The sequence below is a fragment of the Vipera ursinii genome (assembly GCF_947247035.1).
Source record: "Vipera ursinii genome assembly, chromosome: Z".
NCBI classification, from domain to species: Eukaryota; Metazoa; Chordata; class Lepidosauria; order Squamata; family Viperidae; genus Vipera; species Vipera ursinii.
The window spans coordinates 104441536-104465590 of NC_139517.1; the positions used below are offsets into that span (position 1 = coordinate 104441536).

General features: G+C 40.0%; 1 protein-coding gene across 1 annotated transcript in view; it reads right to left on the minus strand.

The window, feature by feature from the left end:
- MRC1 (mannose receptor C-type 1) overlaps positions 1 to 24055 on the minus strand; it is a gene marked incomplete at its 5' end in the record, with an annotated part of 73450 nt that overhangs the window by 21146 nt on the left and 28249 nt on the right. Inside the window, 12 exon segments of the mRNA XM_083376833.1 lie at positions 886 to 1028; positions 6668 to 6768; positions 7380 to 7447; positions 8931 to 9094; positions 13260 to 13301; positions 14641 to 14782; positions 16418 to 16499; positions 17310 to 17431; positions 19205 to 19404; positions 20001 to 20149; positions 21455 to 21570; positions 22684 to 22794. Of these exon segments, the coding sequence (XP_083232959.1) occupies positions 886 to 1028; positions 6668 to 6768; positions 7380 to 7447; positions 8931 to 9094; positions 13260 to 13301; positions 14641 to 14782; positions 16418 to 16499; positions 17310 to 17431; positions 19205 to 19404; positions 20001 to 20149; positions 21455 to 21570; positions 22684 to 22794 (1440 nt within the window).

Genomic DNA, 24055 nt, shown 5'->3' on the forward strand with positions numbered 1-24055 from the left:
ACAATGCTGTGAGGTGGATTGGGCCAGGAAAAAGGGACTGGCCCAAAGTCATTTAACCAGCTTTAATGCCTAATGGGAGGGTTAGAACCTAGTGTCCTGGTTTCTAGACCAGATCTTAATCATTATACCAAATTGGCTCTATTAGAAAATTATGGTTGATTTTGAAAAAATGGATCTGATTGGTACTTGGAAACTGACATGTGTCCTTCTATTGGGAAATCCAAAAAGATTCCACTAGGACAATATATTTCCTTATAGTTACCAAAGAAACTGGAGGAACTGATATTGGTACCTATGGATGGAGGAGCAAAGAGGACCAAACCAATAAAAGCTGTGTAACAATGCAAACCCTATCCATTTTTATACAGTATATGCATTGCAATGATGCACATATGGATGGAATGAACTGAGCTTGCAGAATGATAATATTTACACTGCTTTTGCCATTTTTTTAATGTGAAGTATCCTTGTTATGGTATGTGGGAAAGGCCTTGGGAGACTCTCTTTGTGAAGAGATGCTCAGAGACAATACAGCTATAGCTGGTTAATGGGCAGATCAAGAGGCTCAGAAGGGACTCTACCTAAGTTCTTGATCAGTAAAGGTAATAACTGTACTTTCAGATTTGCAAGATTCTGTTAATGTAGCTTTACCATAATGTAAAATTAGTTTATCTGGTCATGTATACTGTCTAGTATATATGGTAAGACTGATGAGCGTTCACCTTTATTTTATGTATATATGCACAAAATTCATCTGTGATGCCATCTTATCAAGGCATTTATTTTAATCGTGTAAAAAAAATCTTCCATAGAAAGTTCCTCTCATCTTGTTATCCTTTTGTTTCTTGGAGCAATTCTTTTTTAAAAAGGAAATAATTACTATACCTTGTTTTCAAACAACAGCCAAGATTCAGCGCATCCTCCTTGAAAGGAAGGTGGTGTGGGGGCAACAGTTACATGGACTGAGTTGTTATGTCGTTCACATATGAAAGAAGACGGATAGCCACAGTTTATATCATTCCAAAGTCCTAAGCAAAAGAAGAGAAATTGTTGAATGTGAGCAGGGGAAGGGGACTACAGGGTGGTCAAACAGTCAAGAAGGTAAGAACAACATTGCAACCAAATCCCCACACATTTCTAATGTGTCATGACAATAGCTACATGAGCTGCTTCATGAGTTTCTAATGCATGCATTGACAGACAAGGAGATAATTAGAGGAGCATTTATCCACAAAGCTGGATTCACCCATGCTAGAAGTGAATTGAGGTCACTGTATTGGTGGGTGTCTCACAAGACAGCATTGTCTCCAGATGCCTATTAGCCTGCATGATACTCAGACTCTCTAAGACAGACATGTCAAACACAAGGCCCGGGGGCCGGATCCGGCCCGCAAAGTGGTTTCATGTGGCCCATGATGCCATCCTGGAAACAGTGAGGGAACGGCCCCCACTGCCTTGGCACTGGCCCAGAGACCCTCCTTCTGCCAGAGACCCTCAGATCTGTCCCACTCCTGCCCAGGCCCCCATAGGCACCCTTGATGTGAACGATGTAGAGCTGGCCACGCCCACCCAGTAAGCCATACACACTCTGGCCTCGCCCACCCAGTAGGCCACACCCACCCAGGCCACACCCACCCGGCCCCCTGAGGGCAACCGCAATGCTGATGCGGCCCTCAATGAAATTGAGTTTGACACCCCTGCTCTAAGACTAAGTCTTGTCCCATTTGTAGTAAGGAACTGATTCCTTTCTCTTTTGTTTGCTATTAAACAGTAACATTATTTCAGTTCTTAAGAAACTCCTGGAAAAATACAAGTTAATGCTGAGTGACTAATGGAATTCCAGATTTTATATCCATATATTCTGAGCTCAGAATATTAAAAACACATTTCAAACACAACTGACTGTTGGCTAAGTAATTAGAAAGACTATGTGACCAAACAAAATCTAACATTCCTATGTTAAACAATACTGCAGAGAATCAAACAGCTTCTTCCTTCAGCCAATCCAAATTCTTTTCAGATTTGGGAAAAGAGCCACAGCTTGCTGTCCAATCTATAAAAGAGACTGTCCTAAAAACAGCATGTTAGCTTGAGTCACATTCAAATAACGTATGCATATTACAACTGCTTTTCTAAAGCCCATATCCTGGTAGAAGACAAACATTAGTGATATAGATGCACTGTGATTAACCAGACTACATGATATCTCTATTGATCAACTTGGGAGTCACAGAATATTTTGAAAAGTAGACTTCAGTGCAACTCCAGATGTACCTAATCTCCCAATTCAAGAATTTCAGCAACTAAATAAATCCAGTCAAAACAATGCTCCTCAGCAATGATTAACAAATTAGGAAAATGAAATTTCTCCAGACAGAGCAACAGCTAAGCCAAAAGGAAATGCCATAATGGCTTCCAGGGCTAGGGAAGGACTAGAACTAGTAAAAGTCATACTCTCAAGAAAATGTGAGACAGCCTTGGAAAAAGTAGAGAAGAATCTAGAGATGTTGAGAATGTTATAACTCCAGCATAATTTATCAAGGTTGAGGCCTTGACAAAGTCTCAATCCTATACTGCAGACATGTCAAACACAAGGCCCGGGGGCCGGATCCGGCCCGCAAAGTGGTTTCATGCGGCCCGCGAAGCCATCCTGGAAACAGTGAGGGAACGGCCCCCGCTGCCTTGGCCCTGGCCCAGAGACCCTCCTTCTGCCAGAGACCCCCAGATCTGTCCCACTCCTGCCTGGGCCCCCATAGGCACCCTTGATGCGAACGATGTAGAGCTGGCCACGCCCACCCAGTAGGCCATACGCACTCTAGCCACGCCCACCCAGTAGGCCACGCCCACCCGGCCCCTTGAGGGCAACCGCAATGCTGATGCGGCCCTCAATGAAATTGAGTTTGACACCCCTGCTATACTGCAAAAATACATTTTCCCACATTTAAAGTCTTTTGTTATATGTATCCTGACAATTATTGATTGCAAGATATTGAAACACACAAAAGGCACATTTATTATATGCTACTGGGCCTATATCAGTAGTGGGATTCAGCTGGTTCACACCACTTCAACAGAACTGGTAGCTAATTTTTTGTTGCCCAGGCCCAGAACAGACTTCCGGAAGTGGCATCCACACAGAGAACCGGTTGTTCACATATCTGAATCCCACCACTGGGCTGTATGCTTCCTTACTGTATACAGGTAGTCATTGACTTACAACCATTCATTTAGTGACTGTTCAAAGTTATAATGGCCCTGAAAAAAGTGACTTATAACCTATCCTTACACTTATGACCATTGCAGCACCCATAGATGATCATACTTTGGGCCCTTGTCAACCAGCATGTATTTACAATGGTCACACTGTCCTGGGATCATGTGGCCACAATTTGTGAACTTTCCAAACAGCTTGTGACAAGCAAAGTTAATGAGGGAAGCTAGATTCACTTAATGACTCTGTGATTCACTTAAATTTAATTTAATTTAATTTAATTATGGGACTTATATGCCATCCTATCTCCCGAAGGACTCAGGGCAGCTAACAACAATAAAAAACAATAAAAACAATGAATACAAATATTAAAAGAGATTAAATTTTACAAAGCCCCACTAAAACCTGTAAAAATTAAAAACATGATTAAAACCCCCAACATCAGTCCGGGTCGGCCAGTTGGAAAAGGTATGTCTTTAGGTCGCGATGAAAGGACCGGAGATCTGGGGCTATCCGAAGTTCTCGGGGGAGCTGATTCCAAAGGGCAGGTGCCCCAACAGAGAAGGCCCTCCCCCTGGGGGTCACCAGCCAACATTGTAGGACTGACGGCACCCTGAGGAGACCCTCTCTGTGTGAGTGCACAGGGCAATGGGAAGTCGTTCCTGGCAGCAGACAGTCCTGCAAATATCCCGGACCTAAGCCATGTAGGGCTTTATAAGTAAGAACCAGCACCTTGAACCTCACCCAGAGGGCAACCGGCAACCAATGCAGCTCAGGTAATATGGGACTATCGGGATGCTCCCATCACAACCCGTGCGGCCGCATTCTGCACCAGCTGAAGCCTCTGGGTGGCCTTCAAGGGCAACCCCATGTAGAGAGCGTTGCAGTAATCTACATGGGAGGTAACGAGTGCATGAGTGACTGTACGTAAGGCATCATGGTCCAGATAGGGTGCAACTGCCGCACCAGGCAAACCTGGGCAAATGCCCCCCTGGCCACGACCCCTATATGGTCTTCTAAATTGAGTCATGCATCCAGGAGGACACCCAAGTTGTGTGCCCTATCAACGGGAGGTAACACCTCTCCCCCCATAACCAAAGATGATGAATCTTGGACAACACGAGATGCCAATACATAGAGCCACTCAGTCTTGGCCGGGTTGAGTTGGAGCCTGTTCTTCCCCATCCAGATCCGCACCGTTTCCAGGCAACAGGACATCACGTCGAGGGCATCACTGGGTTGGTTCGGAGTGGAGATGAAAAGCTGGGTATCATCAGCATATTGATGATACCTCACTCCGAAACCATGTATGATCTCACCCAGTGGCTTCATGTAGATGTTGAACAGGAGGGGAGAGAGGACCAACCCCTGAGGCACCCCACAATCAAGGGGCCTCGGGGTTGACCTCTGTCCTCCTGCCTACACTGTCTGCGAACGGCCCGAGAGGTAGGAGGAGAACCACCATAAGATGGTGCCTCCCACTCCCAACCCCTGGAGACGTCGCAGCAAGATACCATGGTCGATGGTATCAAAAGCCGCTGAGAGATCTAATAGGACCAGGATAGAAGAATAACCCCTATCCCAAGCCCGCCAGAGATCATCCACCAGCGCGACCAATGCTGGTGGATGATCCATGCTGAGCCTGAGGCTGATGCAGCACATGGAAACATGGAGGGTATAAATCAATCAGAGGGACTGCTCCCTCCGAGCCCAACCAAGTTTCCATAATGCATGCCAGGTCTGCGTCTTCCTCCTCGATCAAATCACGGATGAGGAGAGCTTTATTCACAACAGACCTGGCATTCAAATAAATCAGCCTGAGCTCAGGTATCTGCCCTCCCCCTTTCCTGGGAAAGCAGGTGAGAGCCAGAGGGTCGGAGCGCGCCACAGCTCAAAAATAGTGGGGGTGCGATCCCAGATTACGATATGGTCCTCTGTTCATCCATCTGCCACCATTCCCAATCACCGTGGGGATTGCTATCCCCACCCCATCCCCCTGGGCCCCAAGACTCTCCCTGGCCCCCTTATCGCTGAGACCATCAGCCAACCTAGGCCGAAATAGGTCCGGCAACCCCCCCTCATTTTGTTGGGCCTGATAGCCCTCCCCCCTCCCTAACCCATTAAAAATTTTTAAAAGAAAACCCAAAAGCCTCCTTTTTGTGCCATGCCACCTCTCAGGGTCCCAAGACCCGTCATTAAGGAAATGGCAGCACAGATTGGATGGCCACATCTGAGAGAGGCGGGAATCTCTCAGGGCGAGCAACTCACTTACAGTATAAGCCATCAAAAGATAAAAGCAAAAGGAACAAGTCAGCTGGAACAAAACGCATATTAATAATAAGTCCACAGAGCTGGACAGTGACTCCCGAAACATGGTCACACTCTCACAGTGACCAAGATCTTCCAGTCTCAGGGAGAAACCACTATCCAGATCTGGGTAGGTCGCAGAAGGAGAAAAAGTCCGATGGCTGGGCGATAGTAAAACAGTGTATTGGTGATGGCATTCGTAGCTCCAATGATAAGCAGATGTAAATAAGTCTCAGGCTCCAGATTCCAGGCCCAGCCAACAACAGCTGGGTCCCTCTGCTGCCCAATATCACCAAGCCGCATCACCAACACCTCCAAAGCCACCAAGGATTTCAATCGGTGGCAACAGCGGCCAGGCCAGTCATCCATCTCCATTCCTTGAATGTAATCACGACCAAAAGGGGCTGTAGTAAGTCTCTGGATGCGGAAAATGAAGGAGGCTCACCTCAGTTCTCTAGTATGGCCCCCAAGAAGATAGCCACCATCTCGGGCGCCATCTGGCACGCTCCACCTTCAACTTCAAGTGGCCACAGATGTTTCCACCCTCCAAACAAGTCCAGGAGGGCTCCAAACGGCACTCAATCCATCGAACGGCGGCCTCCACCATCCACCTCTACCGGCCTCCACCATCCACCTCTACCGGAGGGGGAAGCTCGCCGATCAAACAGATGAGTAGACTCAGCATCCACAAGCCCAGGAGCCTCGCCAGCCAGACTGCTTCTCCAGGCTGCCACAGGCCATCACAACCCCGCCGCAGGCCACCACAGGTCCACACTGCCTCTCTAGGCCACCGCAGGTCCGCCGCAGGCCACAGCAGGCCCCAGCAGGCCCATCGCAGACCATAGCAGGCCTGCTGCAGGCCACCGCAGGCCACCGCAGGCCCGTAGCCTCGCCGTTCAAGCCACCTTGCTCAACCATCATAGGTCCAGGAGCCTTGCCGCCCCGCCGCCCAATAACCAAAGGCCAAAAAATATGGCCATATTCACTTAATTATTGCCTTGCTTAGCAACAGAAATTCTGATCTCAAGTGTGTTCATAAGTCAAGGACTACCTGCATATATTTTTATTTCTGCATTACTAAACCATGCATTTTAGCTTGCATACAGTAATACATCAGAAACTGGAATTGTCAACTAGCAAACCACATACCTGTAGTCCTATAAATGACCACACAGTTTTCATCGTTGTTTGCAAAGTTAGGTTCATGTGGTGCCCAGGCAACATACTGGACAGGAGTTTTATCCATCCAGCTTTAAGAAAAGTTAACATGTTATTGTTAATCAGTGTAAAAGAAAAAGGCTCCCATTAGAACTGTGTTTCTCAAACTTGGCAATTCTAAGATGTATAGACTTCAATTTCCAAAATTCCCCAGTCAGCAGTCCCTAACCAGAATTCTGAGAGTTGAAATGCACACATTTTAAAGTTGCCAAATTGAGAAACACTGCATTATAATGACATCATGCAGAGTGAATCATTTCCCCTACTGGAAACCATGGATGGAAACTAATCAAGGAGAGAAGCAACCTAGAACTAAGGAGAAATTTCTAGACAGTTTGAACAATTAATCAGTGGAACAACTTGGCTCCAGAAGCTGTGAATGCTCCAACACTGGAAGTTTTCAAGAAGACAACTATTTGTCTGAAATGGTATAGGGTTTCTGCCTCAGCAGAGAGTTAGACACTAGAAGGTCCTTTTCAAGTCTGTTATTCTGTTACTCCCCACATGGAGTAGTAAGGACAGCATGTCATGTGAACTAGTATTGGGCTTTCCTAGATGAAAATCCTAATTGTCTGTCGGAGGATAACAAAATAAACAAAACAAACCCTCATATAATAAAATGCAGTGTTTTCTGTTTGCTCACCTGACTACTTTATCAAGGCTCAGGTACAGTCCAATGAAATAAGAATTCACCTGTTCGTTTTGTAAGATCTAAAGAATCAAAACAAAAGACCGTCACATATATTTGTAGCCTGGGAATTATCTCTCAAGCAAGAATATATTAAGCTTTAAGAAATTATTTTAGAAAACAGCATTGTTCCTTTAAGAACAAAACATTTAAGTGTTGCTAACAATCCAGTAATTGGCTCCTAATTTTTTTTAATGACCCTGTAATCCTTTGATTTGAGGTAGAGTCAGGGCAACTGAATGGAGCTGAGCATTTATTGATTATTGGCTCCTAAATAAAAGTAGAAAAATATCAGGCAGGGAAATTGGTTAAACATCCTAACTCCAGCCTTTTCTTCTTACATTCCATAATTATAAAGAATCAAGTCTGAAATGGAATAGGGTCTCCTACCTGAACAGAAGGTTGGACTGGAAGACCTTCAAGGTATCTTCCAATTCTGTTCTTCTGTTAAGTCAATCTAACCTGACAACAGATAGATGATTTGCTGGGCACTAATGTAAATGTTAGGGACGCAGTGGCTCAGTGGGTTAGGACGCTGAGCTTGTTGATCTGAAGATCGGCGGTTTGGCGGGTCGAATCCCGAGTGCCACGTAACAGAGTGAGCACCTGTTACTCGTCCCAGCTTCTGCCAACCTAGTAGTTCGAAAGCACGTAAAAATGCAAGTAGAAAAATTGGGACCACTGCGGTGGGAAGGTAACAGCGTTCCATGTGCCTTTGGCATCTAGTTATGCCGGCCACATGACCACAGAGACGTCCTCGGACAAGCGCTGGCTCTTCGGCTTTGAAACGGAGATGAGCACCGGCCCCTAGAGTCAGGAATGACTAGCACGCATGTGCGGGGGAACCTTTACCTTTACCTTTAATGTAAATGTTAATAAATAAATATTTGCCAGCTTTTAATTGCAATCATAAAACAGATCTTGTCAGGATCCAGTATTTGTTAACCTAGCTTTTTGTTCCTCGATTAAAAACTACAAATGTAACTATTTGTCTGAAATGGTATAGAGTTTTCTGCTTGAGCAGGGGGTTGGACTAGAAGACCTCCAAGGTACCTTCCATATCTGTTGTTCTGTTATTCTATTCAGATTAAGAGGAATGGCTTTCTTATGAATATATTCAATAGAATTGATGTTGGAGCCATAGGATAGAAGAAAGCTGATGTGCATGGAATACAGACTAGCATGTCTGAATTTTAGATCCAGTTGTGAAAATCAAAAGCTCTCCTTTCATACTTATTCCAGCACTAAGTATTTTGATATGAACAATTGTAGAATAGAAACAATGTGTTATTTAAATTTTAATTCACTAATGGGAAAAGCTCAAATATACTCATTATACTCCACAGTGTAGATTTTGTGCTATAAATTTATAAAGAAGGCTATGGTTATTGTAAGCCATCAAGCATCATCATTTGGCAGCCACGGAAATGCCTTAGATAAACTAAAAATAAGCAAATAATACACATTCATTGTTTTCATATCAAAAATAATAAATGAGTGCCTTACATATTTCCAGATAAACTTCCTTTCAGTGTTGTCTTCAATGACAAGCAAATCTCCAAAGTTTCTTTTACAAAATTTACGAGCTTCTTCCATTGGAACTTTGTTGGTGTTGAAATAATACTGCTTGTCTTTATTGACGACCCAGCCATCACTAGTAAATTGATAATCTATGAGAGATATTAATTAGCTATTTATCCCACATTTATTACTTAGTCATTTAAGGCAGCAAAGATACACAATACACTTTCCTCTTCCTATTTTCTCACAACAATTTTAGAAGTTGACCTAAGAGAGAATGATTGACGCACAGTTACCCAGACAGCTTTCATGGGACAAGAACTTATCGTCTCCTGGTTTCTAGGCCAGCAGTACACCAAACTGACTCTCATATTCTGTGGTCCCAGCTAGGCAGCCAATCAGCAAATAGCCTTCAGTTTATGAAAAGATCTGACAATGCTACAAATTTGATCAATTTCAAGACTCTCATTGGGTGATTTTGGGATATTCTCCTTCAGTCCAACTTAATTTATAGGACTGCTGTGGTGATCACATTAGGATACAATATCCCCATGTACACTGGAGCACAAATCATAATATAATATAAATAGGCAAGGTGGAATTAAATCTTTTCTTCCTGTATTGCAGCTAATAACAAATTGAGATTCTCCAGCTTGTTGAGGAAATAATAACAGAACAACAGAATAACAGAGTTGGAAGGGACCTTGGAGGTCTTCTAGTCCAGCCTCTGATCAAGCAGGAGAACTTACACCATTTCAGACAAAGGACTATCCAATCTCTTTTTAAAAACCTATAGTGACGGAGCACCATAAATTCTGAAGGGAAACCTTTCCACTGATTAATTATTCTGTCAGGACATTTCTCCTTATTTCTAGGTTGGTTCTCTCCTTGTTTAGTTTCCATCCACTGCTTCTTGTGCTGCCTTTAGTTGCTATGGAAAATAGGTTGACCTCCTCTTCTTTATGATAGTCCCTCAAACATCCTTTTTTCATTAGACTAGACATACCCAATTCCTGTAACCGTTCTTTATATATTTTAGCTTCCAATCCCCTATTCATTTTTGTTGCTCTTCTCTGCACTCTTTCTGGAGTGTCAACATCTTTTTTATATCATGGCAACCAAAACAGGATGCAATATTCCAAGTGTGATCTTATCAAGGCATTATAAAGGAGTACTATCACTTCATGTCATCTGGATTCTATCCTTCTGTTAATGCAGCCTAGGATTGTATTGGCCTTTTTTTGCAGCTACAGAACACTGCTGGCCTGTATTTAAGTGGCTGTCAACAAAGACTTCTAGATCCCTCTCACAGTTACTACTATTGGGCTAGATACCACATATTCAATACCTGTACATTTGGTTTTTCTTTCATAAGTGTAAAACCTTATTTTTCTCACCACTGAATTTCATTTTGTTAGATAGGGCCTATTGTCCAAGAGTGTCAAGACCCTTCTGGATGTTGAGCCTATCGTCTGGTATGTTGGCTATTCCAGACAATAATTTGGTGTTATCTGAAAATTTGGTGAGTTCCTCTTCTACCCCCTTGTCTAAATTATTTATGAAGATATTTTTTTTAATCCCATTTATATCCCGCCCTTCTCCGAAGACTCAGGGTGGCTTACAATCTAAAGCACAATGTGCTTAGCAATAGCCTTCATTCTATGTATATACCTGCTTATTAGGGCTTTCACACCCCGCCCCAAGTAGCATTTTTACAAAGTCAGCTTATTGCCCCCAACAATCTGGGTCCTCATTTTACCTACCTTGGAAGGATGGAAGGCTAAGTCAACCTTGAGCCTGGTGGGATGCGAACCTGCACTAATTGCAGGCAGCTGGTGTTACTTAAGGAGGCATTAGCCCACTGCTCCACCAAGGCTCTTGGTACTGCATCTAAGACACTGCATACTTCTCTCCACATAGATGCAGGTCCATTAAGGACTGTACATTGAATATCCATGTTTTTCTATTTTGTCAAGTAGTAGGTTGTAGTCTATTTTATTGAATGTCTTACTGAAGTCCAAGTAAATTATGACCACAGCCTTACACTACTTCACTAATTTAGTCACTTTGTAAAAGAATACAATAAGATTTGTCTAGTGCAAGGATGTCAAACTGCCAGCCCATGGGCCGGACACATCACCAGGAAACCGCGCCCACCCCATTGCTGGCAATGGGGAAAAAGCCCCGATACATCGCACAATGTCATATGACTTCGTGAGTTTGACCTGTCTGGTCTAGTGTGATCTGTTTTTGACAAAGTCATATTGGCTTCTGATTATAATTTTGCTTGCCTCTAGGTATTTGCAGATTCATTGCTTGTTTATCTTTTACAGGATCTATGATCTATCATACTGATAGATTTGTAGTTTCCTGAATCCATTTTTTTTCTTTTTTCTTTTTTGAAAATGATAACTACATCAGCTCTTTTCCAATCCTCTGGTAACTCCCCTGTCAAAGCAAGAACATCCATTTGACATCCCCACTCATTCAGACTCTTTGAAAAATATAGCGCAAGATTTGATTCCAAGATCATGTTTGCTAGTTCCTTCAGAATCCTGGGATGTAATCCATCTGGACCTGGTGAATTGAAATCATCTAGAATGGGTAAGTGTTCTTTTATCATTTTCTTGCCTCTTTTGACTTGCATTGCTAATCTTTTTTATGGTGCTGTTTTTGATAGGCTAAGCTATTTTTCATTTTGTGTGAAGACAGATGCAAAGAATTAAACAGCTCCATTTTCTCACTGCTGCCCATCACTTCCTTGCTATCTTCTCCCTTTAGTGGATTTCCTTGACTTTTTTCTTGTTTTTTATATGTTGAAAGAACTTTTATTAAAAAAATGACATTTGTTGCAAGTTGTTGATTCTGACTTCATCTTTGCAGATTCGTGCTATATGCTTGTATTCTGCCTTAGTTATGCTTCCTTCTTTCCATTTTTTATACTTGTTCTTTTTGTCTTTCAGCTTACCAGGTGTAACCATGCTGATTTGTTCTTGGATGTACTTTTTTAATGGTATTGTGATGGGCTGGGCCTTCACAATCTCATTTTTCAGAGTCTCCCAAGCTTCTTCAGTTGTTTTCTCCTTTAAGTTTTCATCCATGGAATTTTTCCCAAGTTTGTTGAAATCAGCTCTCTTAAAGTTTATGATACTGGTTTAAAGGTTTTGCCTATCCAATCCTTCATTGTAGGCAATGTAAACCATGGTCTAAGAATCCAAACTTTTCTTGATGACACCAACTTTTAAGCCAGTGATTTATTTTCAAAATCCTCTATTCTCTCATTGGATGTTGACCTTCCTTTGGAAGTACTGATGAAAACACCACATGAGCTGCTTATAGATATAACAATCTGTGGACTTCATTATTTTACTAAGGCTCTCAGTCACATTTTTTATTTTCACTCCTGACGGGCGAGATACCTCCCTAAATTGATTGTCCATTCTACAGTTTGCTGATTCTGTTCCTCTGAGAATTGAATCTCCTGTCATAAATAAACACCTTTTTTCCCTTGAGAAAGTCTAAGCTACTTTTCTTGCTGTCACTGGAACATTTGATGATGTCCGTTTTCCAGGTGTCTGCATGCTTTCTTCCAGGGGGAGGATATGAATCTGGTTTCTTAGCTCCAGCAAGGTTGTACTGGGCTGGCTTTACCAGACAGCAAAGACATTGTTCTTCATTGTAGTTTTCTTCTATGAGTGACATATTACCATCGGTCTATCTCTAAAGATTATGTTCATTTCTTCTGGAAATGTTTGTTCCTTACTATGTTCAGTTTGGATGAACTCTTTTTTTTAACTTTGTTTGGAGTTTCTCATTTTGTAGAGTTAGTGTCTAGACTTGCCTTCACTTTTTCTTCAAGCAATTTATTTAGTTTACATTTGGTAAATGTGTTATTTGGGTCATCTGTGGGCATGAATACATGCACGGAACATATTACGCAAATCACTAATAGTGTCGGTCTCTTTTTCCATGGCTATGTTTTATCAATAGTTCGTTTAAAGTTAAAGATTTCAAAACTTTTCGAAATTTTCAAAAAATATAAAATATTTTTTCAAAAATTTTAAAAGTTCATTTAAAACTATTTTTTCACTATTTTCAGGCATCATTTCCCTCAGCAAACTGCAACAAGTCAATGTGTCAATGTACAAACTATGACATCATTATGCTGCCTTTACTTACTTGTGTCCTACATTTAACACAAGCATATAAGTAATAGCATTTGCTTGATAATGCCACATGCCCACTTTGTCCTCAAGAAGACAACTTTAGCTTTAGCATAGAAATATTTCATCACAACAAACCATAGAAACGTACTTGGAATGGGTGGACTTGTTGGTTCTGACTTTAGTTGCACACCTGAAAAAGAAAAGTTAGAGTAAAATCTTATTAACATATATGGTTCCTCAATTAAAATGACAAAATTGAATAACATCATACTTTTATAGTAATAAATATTTGGGGAGGGGTGCCTTGAAGTCATTGTTGACTCCTGGCAACTGCTTGAACCTGTCCCTGCACTTTTCTTGGCAAGGATTTTTTGGTTGCCATTGCTTCCCTCCTAAGGCTGAGAGATAGTGGTTTGTCCAAGGTTATTCAGCTGGCATTAATTAGTGTAATTATCATAATTTAAATAAATGTTTCAAAAATCTTCTCTATGTGATTTAAAATTGTAATTTTAAAAGGCATAAAGATATAATAGCCTCAGTGAGTCAAGCAAAGAATTTAGCTAAAACAGCATCCTGTCATCTCCACTGGTCAACCAAGTGACAATCAAAACTTCACAAATGGTTATTTTCTTCTCTTTCTTCTCTTCTGGGAACATTTAATGAAAATTATGCATAGCCCACATGACTAGTAGCCACTAACTTTTAAAAAAAATACTAAATATTTACAGAGTTTCATCACTCTCATTCATATCTAGATTCTAACAAAATATCAACGGAATTTTCAAGGATGAATACTTTACCATTTTTCTTTTCACTGAAAGTAAAAGAAATTCCAAATATCTTACTTGGAACTGTAACAGGTATTGTAACCGTTATATTATTTAAACCTAACATAATTTCAGTAAATATTTGGCTTATCACTATCAAATTTTATACCATGCTGACAAAGGAAAAAATGAAAATGTAGATTGGCTCAATTTAATTATACTATGATAACAAATGTTACTTGCTCCAAAATCACAGCATTTACACTGTGAGTTGATTAATAAAATACATTGAGACAGATTTGAAGGTGGCATAATCCTCTCATTGATATTAAGGACTAAAATGTCTATATGGTGGAAAAAGAATAAAAATCAACATTTTTCCACTATATAAACATTTTAGTCCTTAATATCAATGAGAGGATTATGCCACCTTCAAATCTGTCACAATTTTTAACTTCCGTGAAGGAAAGTGCAAGAGACTAAAGGCATTTTTTTAAATATGATAAATCTACTACTATCTCTCATGCCTTCCCAGCTTGCCTTGTTAAGCTTACACTGCTAGGTCACCAAGAAATGAAATATTCTAGTTAATTTTATTGATAGAAATTTTAAACAACGATAATTAATGTTTATTATTCCCAAAGTCCAGCCAAATTAGAGATTATTTTTTTAAAAGTAAACCCATTATTGTTGGTTAGTCATGCTATTAACCTGATATCAGTCTGAAGATGTTATGATTTCCTATGACAAAGAAAGTTGTACCTTTTGTAATCTGGCAGATCCAGAAAAACATTTCCTCACAATGTACATCATTCCAATACATATTTTGTGGATTTATCTCTCCACAGTGTTCTGCTCCATTATAATTATTGGGTTCTCCATATGCCCAGTTGACATAACCTAGCTAATATAGAAATATGTAATATTCATTTGTTGAAAAAATACATTTTATGATGCAAAATTCAAACTAACTATACATAAAAAGTTCCCCGCTATTGAGTCTGAAAACTGGTCCACCTTAGCAAACATTGCTTACACTGACTGGCAGTGACTCTCTAGAATTTAGACTGGAATTTTTTAATCTGTATTGGTGGTTACAGGTTTAATATTGGGTTTTTTACAGGCTAAGCAGCATCCTACCATTGAGACAATCAACTGCAACAGTCAAGGAAATGTCCTAATTTCTCATGGATACTTTTTGATAATTCATTTTGCTTGAGTTTTAAGATGTTAATCATATCATTTCTCCATCCAGGCAAGCTTGCTATCTTGCTTCCTTGCCTGCTTGCTTATTTGTTTGTTTGTCTGTTTGTTAGACTCTATTGATTTATATCCCATCTTTATTATCAGATTGGCAAACTTAAATAATATTCCTTCCTCCTCCTACTTTCCCCCAGTAATAACACTGTAAAGAAAGTGACTGGCCCAAGCTGGCTTTCCTACTTAAGGCAGAAGTAGAACTTAAGTCCCCTGGTTTCTAAGCCAAACTGTTGTTTTAGTTGGAGGCCAGGTTTCATTATCACCATTTATCAATATTATTTGTTTGCTTGTCTGTAATCTAACTTTATTCTTTTAGAAATAACTTATCCAACACACCTTCCTCCTCTCATTTTTTCAACAATACCAAGAACCCTGTGAGGTGTGTGGGGCTCTGAGAGAGTGAATGACCCGAAGTCACCCAGCTGACTTTTATTATGATACTCTACCTTTGGTCACTGAAACGATGGTGCAGTTTCATTGCTGGAGGGGACATAGCAGAATAATTTGGGGTTTGTTTGTTTTTTATTGTGTAGGGTGCCTTGGGGGTTAAAGATAAAGGAGATTACTTTATATGCCATAGAGTATCAAAATAAATACACAAGCAAGCTAGCCTTGGGGAGGTGTAATTATTTTCTCTTTATTTTATTTAAAAGTAACTTAATTTGCTCTTTTGCCAAAAAAAATTGGCACTGAGATTTCTGGAGGAAGATAGTTATATTCTGGAGATCAGCGAACCATTCAGTTCTGATCTAAGTCATGAAGTCTGGTGATGAATCTTTTACCTCAGTTAGCAATCAAATCTTCTTCAGGTTGTCCCTTTTTTTTTTGCTCCCCCTGATGGTAGATGACCTCACTCTGTGCTTCATGTAGATGTTAGATAGGAGAGAGAAAGTAACAGGCTCTGCAGAGCCACACAAGAGCAGCCATGGACTGGACCTCTCACTTCCTATCAACACTGACTGGGACTGATCTTGGAGAAAGGAGCCAAACCAGCACAAAACTCCATTGCCCAGCCCCAAATCCAGCAGCCAGCCAGAAAGGATATTACAATCAAGGCCTCTGAGAGGTCAACAAGAGCAAGGATGGATGCATTCCCCCCACCCCACTTTCACCAGAGATCCATGAAATATTCAATATTGTAGAATGCAATATTTCAGTTCAATATTCCAGATCCCTTATTTTTTCAACTCAATTCCCCAGTCTACTTTGCCAAAGCTTATTTTTTTAAAAAAACAAAACAGGAAGAATATTGCCTGAGAAAAAAGTTGAAATCACTCACTGGTGAATCATCACTCCATTTAAACCCCTCCTGTTGGTTTATATAATTTAAACCAATCCAGTAATTGGCAGTTCCATAATTCCTACAATATAACACAAACACAAATAAAATCAATGTTTTTAAAAGGTAAGATAGACTATGGTTAATTTCCATTAAAATCTTTAAAAGTTTGAAAATTTCTATAAATGTTTCTGATAGGTAGACTCGCTATGTAAGGAAAATGCAAATTAATTTTCAATTTTTCTTTTTGGCCTTTTAAAAAAAGATTAATATGTATATTACCAGCATATTAAAAAAGGAGTGGAATTTGGATCATGGCCTTTGCCCACCATCTATCAGCAAAAGAGGAGAATAATGGGAGTGTCAGAATGAAGAATGATGAGAAGGTAAATGGACAGCCAGCAGAAAAGAAAAATAGATGGATATCAAACAAAAAGAAAAGTTAGGAATTCTTTCTACTTTAGGCTTAGTCCATTCCCCCAACTGGTAAGCAATTCAGTCCCAGATTAAGAAATTTCCTTGGGAATCTGACCTTCAGCAGGAAAAAAAATGATCATCTCAAAGAGAATGTGTTACAAGTTATAAAGTCAGAGTCTGGTCCTAATGTTTAATTCCGTGTTTCTCATTTGGCATCTTTAAACATTTGGACTTCAACTCCCAGTATTCTTCAGCCAGCTAAACCACATATCTTAAAGTTGCTGTGTTTGAAAAACCCTAGTTCAATTGTTCTGTCACTTTATTTCAACTCTTAGAATCTCCAGCCCAGATATGTGGGTTGATATGTGTGAATTCCAGCTTATATCTTCTTTATTGTCTACAAAACATAAAGGTATTTTGATTATGCTCCTCGAATGAAATAGTTAAGATTGCAGGGATGCATCCATTGACTTACTGCAAGTAATTCTGCAGCTTGTTGGATTCTTTGGTACTAGAAATGGTAGCCAGGTCTCCTCCAATTGCTGAACAGAAACTCCGAGCCTCTGTCCATGATCTCTTGCCATGGTTTAAGAAAACCTAATGACAATACATTACTTTGCAGTTAGGCAGGAGAAAAAAAAACATGCACATGATAAAGTTGAAAAGTGTGTCATTAGCAAAGCATGGTAATGATACTGACATACTCACCAAAGTCAAACAGGAAAAGAGATATGGGATGTAACAGTCAACATTAAAATTAGTTTCCCTACTTCAGTTATGTGCAACTGTTGATTATAATTTTTAAGCTATTTTATACACTAATTCACATAACTCTTTTTTCCCCAAGTCTGATTCTCTCCAATTGGTTGGAATTCAAGTCCTGAAACCCGATTAGCAATAATTGGGAAAAGATGATTACATCGTCCATTACTGTCTATTCTGAATGGATGTTGTTTTCTGAAATTTTTGTTTATCTGCCCCTCACATTCTTCGTAATAAATATTTGAGGAATTAAAGCTCAGGATCTTGGTGTTCACACCTGATACTCTTCTATCAAGTTATTGGGCCCTGCATCTTTGTCAAAAGTAAACAATGCACAAAAAAATAAAGCTAAACAAATAAAACAGCTCTCAAGCTATAGAATGCATATACTTTCATCTCCATTTTTTCTACTTCAGGAAAGAATGGAACACCTCCCCACCACCAGTTAGGTCTGAATTAAATTGCTTTTTAAATATCTTCTAAACTGCTTACAGCTAATTATGGGGGACTCCACTGAGTTTACCATGGATGGAAATGCAAGGTAACATTTATTTTATCAAATTTAGATTCCACCCATTTTACTCACAAATGGCAATAGTAATGCAATATAATTTTGAAAACTCAGTTTGTAGTAAAATAATGAATTCACATTGAACATAAACACTTGGTGATAATGTGGAAATGTAGCCTTTTTGCAAACAATATGAAAGTAGTTCACAAATGCCTTTTTCCAAAATATCCTGCTCTGATAATCTCCTATCCATGTACAAAATAATTCCAAGCCTGCTTAGTTTTATCTAAATCAACCAATGTTTTCATATCTTATGGGACAGTTTCAAAAGAAAGACCTGGAATTGTATTGAATTGGTAGGATTTTTTTCCAGAGATGTGGGAATGAGCAAAATGCTGCTATCAGATACCAATATGCATTTAGGTATGTCATTTGTCCTAGAGGAGTACCTTATAGCTACAGAAATGAAAGGAAAGATGCATTTATTAAGATCTGCATACATCTGGTGTCTCAGCAAATGGCAGTACTTAACTGTGGTCCTCAGGAGCATCAGTGGAGGGGATCAAAATTGTCAAGATGACAGGCACAACTATGCAATCAAAACCCTGCCCTTTTTTATGGTTTCAACATACGTGAAAAGGGGTGGGGCTTTCACACACACACACACACACACACACACACACACACACACACACACACACATCATTGCTGGTTCAAAAGTTATGTTATTGAAACTCTGTGTTTAGACTTTAGTAGGTATCTTTGGTAAGAGACCAGCAGGAAGAAAGACAAATAAGGTATATCATGGTTGTTATTGTGACAGGAAAGTTTTTTTTAAAAAAAATCCTTTTAGAACAGGGATGTCAAACTGCCAGACCGCAGCCCGGATGTGTCATGCCAAAACTACACCCACCCCATTGCAAGCAATGGGAAAAAAGTCGTGACATGTCACGTTGCGAGTTTGACACCCTGTTCTAGAAGGCAATGGCAAAGTACTACCATATAGTTACTAAAAAGATTACATGCAACATCCATGAAGTACCAGGAACTGAGTTTAGCTTTTCTTATGTCATACATTCTACAATGAAGTGGCATACTTTGAAGCACATATTCCTTTCTTCACTTGCAACCCAGCCTTCAGGACACTGAGGGGCAGCTGTTGTAGTTGGTATCGGTGGAGGGGTCACGCCATCAGCAAAGCGCTTACAAAGAAACTTTGCCCTGGTCTCACATTTCAGAAGATCCCATAATCCAGCTGTAATTCCAGTTGTCATTGCAACACAGCCTGGCTTCCGACCTTCACGATAGATCAAAAAATAAACATGTCTGTATCATTTAAAGTGAGATATCTTATTCAAGTTAGATACTTAGTTGCCTCTTGATTTACTTTACTATCTTCCCAAACCATTTCCCCAAAGTAAGCTATCATTTTTTTAAAATTTGAGATTACATTGTTTGTAAAGAATGAATAAATAAGGAACATTATTTCTAAAGAAAACATAACTTCATGCCAAATTGGCATTGTGCCAGACTTAGATTTATTATCCTTATTTTCAACAAAACAGAAAAGTTGAAATCTGAGTAAGAATCTTTCAAAATGTTGCTCATTAATTCATTTTTGGATTTAATTAGATCAACAGCCAGTTCTAAGAAAGAAAGTAATTAACAATAAGAAGACCAATTAAATAAAATTACCTTTATTATTTATTTATTTATAATCTATTTGCATTCTATCAATTCCAAGGAAGCACATTTTCAGAAAAAATGTTTGTGTGACTGAGAAAAACAAATGAAAGTATCCTCAGATGTCCTTAAGATCAAGATACGAGGTGGGAATTTTATTAAATCCAATAGGTTTGAGTAGAGCCATCTCCAAATGTTAACTATATGTACCTGGCATTTCTGAATTCCAATGAGTGAACTGGACTGGTTGTCCATTGGTCCACCTGAATGTTCCTTTTTCTTCTATGTCAGAAAGACCAATCCAGATGTAAGGTTCAGTTTTGAAACCAACCAAACTGGTCAGAAAAGCTTGTTCATATCTGTAAAAAGGAGATAATTGGCAATATTTTTGCCAATTTTTAACAAATATTTTGTCAATATTTATCTCAATGTGCTATTCCTGCTAAAATCAATGTGCAAAATGATTTTTAAATTCTTTAAATCAAGTGCTTATTTAAGAAAATCAACCCTGACTGTTCTTTGGAAGGACAGATACTGAAGCTGAAGCTCAAATACTTTGACCACCAAATGTGAGGAGAGGACTCATTAGAAAAGACCCTGATGCAGGGAAAGATTGAAGGCAAAAGAAGGGGACAGCAGAGGATGAGATGGTTAAATAGCATCATCAACACAGTGAAAATGAATTTTGGAAGACTCCTGGAGATAGACAGTGGAGGGCAAAGGGGCCTGGTGTACTATGGTCCCTTGGGATCGTTAAGAGTTGGGCACGACTTAGCAACTGCACAACAAAATTGCATATTTATTCAAATTTCAGGAATGTTTTAGATGGTTTACTAGAAAGAGAGCATGTTCATTGTTATAGACCAATTCTCTGATGGTCAGCAGAGAATTTGCCTTACAGTGATGAGTACAACAAATTTCTCTTGGATATTGCAATAGTTGTGTTTGAAATGGAGAGGAGTCAGAAAGTTCCCAGGAATAGACAACTTCCTGCCATCCATACAAGCAATAATCCAAACTAGTACAGCCAAGAGGCAATTAGCATGGCTCCAATATTTGGAGAGTATCTTATCAACCAGAACTTAATACTGCCTTCTAAATGGAATATATCACATCCATAAAGCAGGAATTGTCTATTTTTTTCTCTCCTACCCTTTGAAATTTCTTTATTCTAGAAAAATTGCTCCTGTTACTTCAGGGGTGTCAAACTTCTGGCCCATGGGCCAGATGTGTCACATGGAAGCCACGCCCACCCCATTGTCAGCAATGGAGAAAAAGCTCCGATACGTCACACGACATCACGTGACGTTGTGAGTTTGACATGTCTGTGTTAGTTGGAACAATTTTAGATATTGTCTGTCTTTAAATTTAGTTAAATGTTGCACCAAAGCTAGTCTCAATAAAGTTAAATATTTTTCAACTTAAGTATCTGTTATTTAAATCAGCTTCCTAACTTGAGGACCACCAGATGTTTGGACTTTACTCATTATTTCCCACTATGTAAACTAGTATTTGGTCATGAAGACTGGGTATATTGAAAGTTGAAGCAGAATACAACTGCATGGTATCAGACTTTTCTGCAGCAAGATTTTTTTTCCAGGACACTGGAAAAATATGTAATTAACACTCTTTAAGCCAAACAATTTTTAATTAATGTTTATTACCTATTTTCAATATAGGCTAAAGTAGCCCCATTTTCTGTACACCTTTGACCTGCTTGAGCAAATGATGCAAATGTACTTCCAATCATGTAGCAGTATAAATAGTATCTTTTCCAGCCCTGGAAAGAGAAGAAGACAGAGAATGAAACCCAAGTAGCCTTTTTTGCTATAGCTAAGCAGTTGTATACAACATTGTATAAAAAATCATTTTAACCATTTCTTAAACTTGAAGGATGGCAAGCAAAGATTTTAATAACACAGTAGTATTATAGATACTACAAAAAACTTAAATGCAACAGAAAACCAGCAACTCTACATTTATCTAATCTCTCTCTCTCTCTCTCACACACACACACACACACAAACATACACAGAGACAAACACACACATACACACACACACATCTTCAAAGTACAAATCTGACACTCTTTCTCTGACTAACAGAGTAACAGACTAAGTCATTTGTCACAAGGAAGGATGATTAATATCTGAGCATTGTTATAACTGACTCATCGGATCTCATGCTCTTTGCTCTGACCTTTTTCCTAGTTTCATGGTATGCATTCTATATATTTTTTAAAAGTGTGGAGGGTCACAGTGAAAATATATTGAGAATTTATGCTTTTGAAGTAAAAGTAGTAATCAGTTTAGAGGGAGAGGGAGAAAACTCAGACAAATACAAAAATAATTCTGCTAAGTATGACATGAGCTTAATGGATGAAAAGACACTTTCTAAGTGTCTTTTGTTATCAATATTGTTAGGAATATGTTTTTAATAGAGATATTAAAATCATAAAACATTACCATGTAAGAGATAATATTTGTTCTGCTTCTGCTCTTTTTTACCTATTTAAATACAAATCTCTTGTTGAAATATTTTTGAGGACATTCATGTGTGGAAATAGTTTTTAATATTATATAAAATATGGTTGCTCCCCCATTTTAAATTAATTTCCTTTACAATTATGCATCTTTGCATGTTTATTAATTTGGTTTTAAGATTATTTGTTTTATAACAATAATATAAGACATATTTTAATATTTTACTATATCGCATCCAAAATATAGAAGACAATTTAAAAATTCCTTCAAGAAATCTGTCACACATAAAGATGAATCAATAATCAGATAAAATTTTTAGTTTTGTTCAATTTTCATACTTACTGAACAAATTGCAGAGAACAAGGAAGAGTAACTACTTAGCACTTTGATCTCACCAATTTTCTACTTACTTTCGAGCACCCTTCATCAATTATATCCTTTTCTGGTGCTATTTTTAAAGGTTTTCTTTTGCAAATGTATCCATATTCCATGTCACACGGTTCATCTGCCCAATACCCATCCTGTGTTGGGCAGAAGGAGAACAAATTTAGAATTCCACTATAAATATCATCTGTCAATGAGGCGATATGCGGACTTTCTCTTCAGGACTGATGGCTTGACATCTCTCTTTGTGGCTCACCAAACTGAGTTGTTTTCCTGATAGCCCCTGGTCTTTCTTATCCATAAAATCCCAGAATCAAGATAATCTCCACATATTAAATGGATGCATCAGATACAATAGAAAATATCGAGGGGTGTGCTTCTTAGATACTGGGTTATTAGAATTGTTATGTATCCAGAGCAGGCAATTGCGTGGCAACAGCCACTAGGGGGCGTTGGCCTGGATGGTTTTGGCAGGAACCTCAGTTTTGGTGGGAAACCTAGGGCCAACCCCATTGGCTGATCGCATACCTGGCTGGGTATTTAAGGAGGCCAGGTAACCCTTGTTCCTTAGTACGCTACCCCCCCAATAGAGAGCTGAACACGTACTCCGGATGGCATCTCTTCCTTCCGTTGGACCCACTACATTACAGTGGTGACGAGAATGGGATCCTGCCAACAGAAGAGCTGAAGTCACTGGGGGAGCGCACTGCACGCTGAAAGGGAAAGAGGAATCTTTTCCTTTTCCCCAACGCGACCGCCAGCCACCGCAACTGGCCACTGCAAGACACTGGCTCAGGCTGCCGTGCACGCAACAGAACCCCATGCCACAATGAACAACAGGACGATGGCACGAGCTGGGCAACCCCGTGAGTTCGACATCCACCACCCCGAGAAATGGGCCTGGTACCTGTCGCACGCCGAGCTGTATATGAGACTTAACCAAATCTCAGAAGACGGCTCAAAGGCAGCAGCTCTGCTCTGCATTGGTGGACCCGCACTCCTCGAGGTTGCCGCCAACCTGTTCGCCCCGGAGGCCATTGATACTGTCTCGTACCGGGACCTCGTCGCAAAGCTGAAAGCCAATTTCTGGCCCCGCAGGTCCAAACTGGCTGCAAGATCCCAGTTTGAGAAGAGGGACCAGCGTCCCGACGAATCTGGGGCCGAGTTCATCGCCACCTTGCAAGAAGCCACCATCGCCTGCAACTTTTCAAACTTGGAGGAGCGGCTACGAGACAGGCTGGTTTGTGGCCTACGGGACACGAGGCTGCAGGAGCGCCTATTCGAAAAAGAGGAGGTTTTGCTCCAAGAAGCCCAGGACGCCATCCTGGCCCACGAAGCGGCATGTGGGGCCGTCCAGGCAGTGCAGGAGTCCAAAACCAGCAGCCAGGCGGCCAGCAT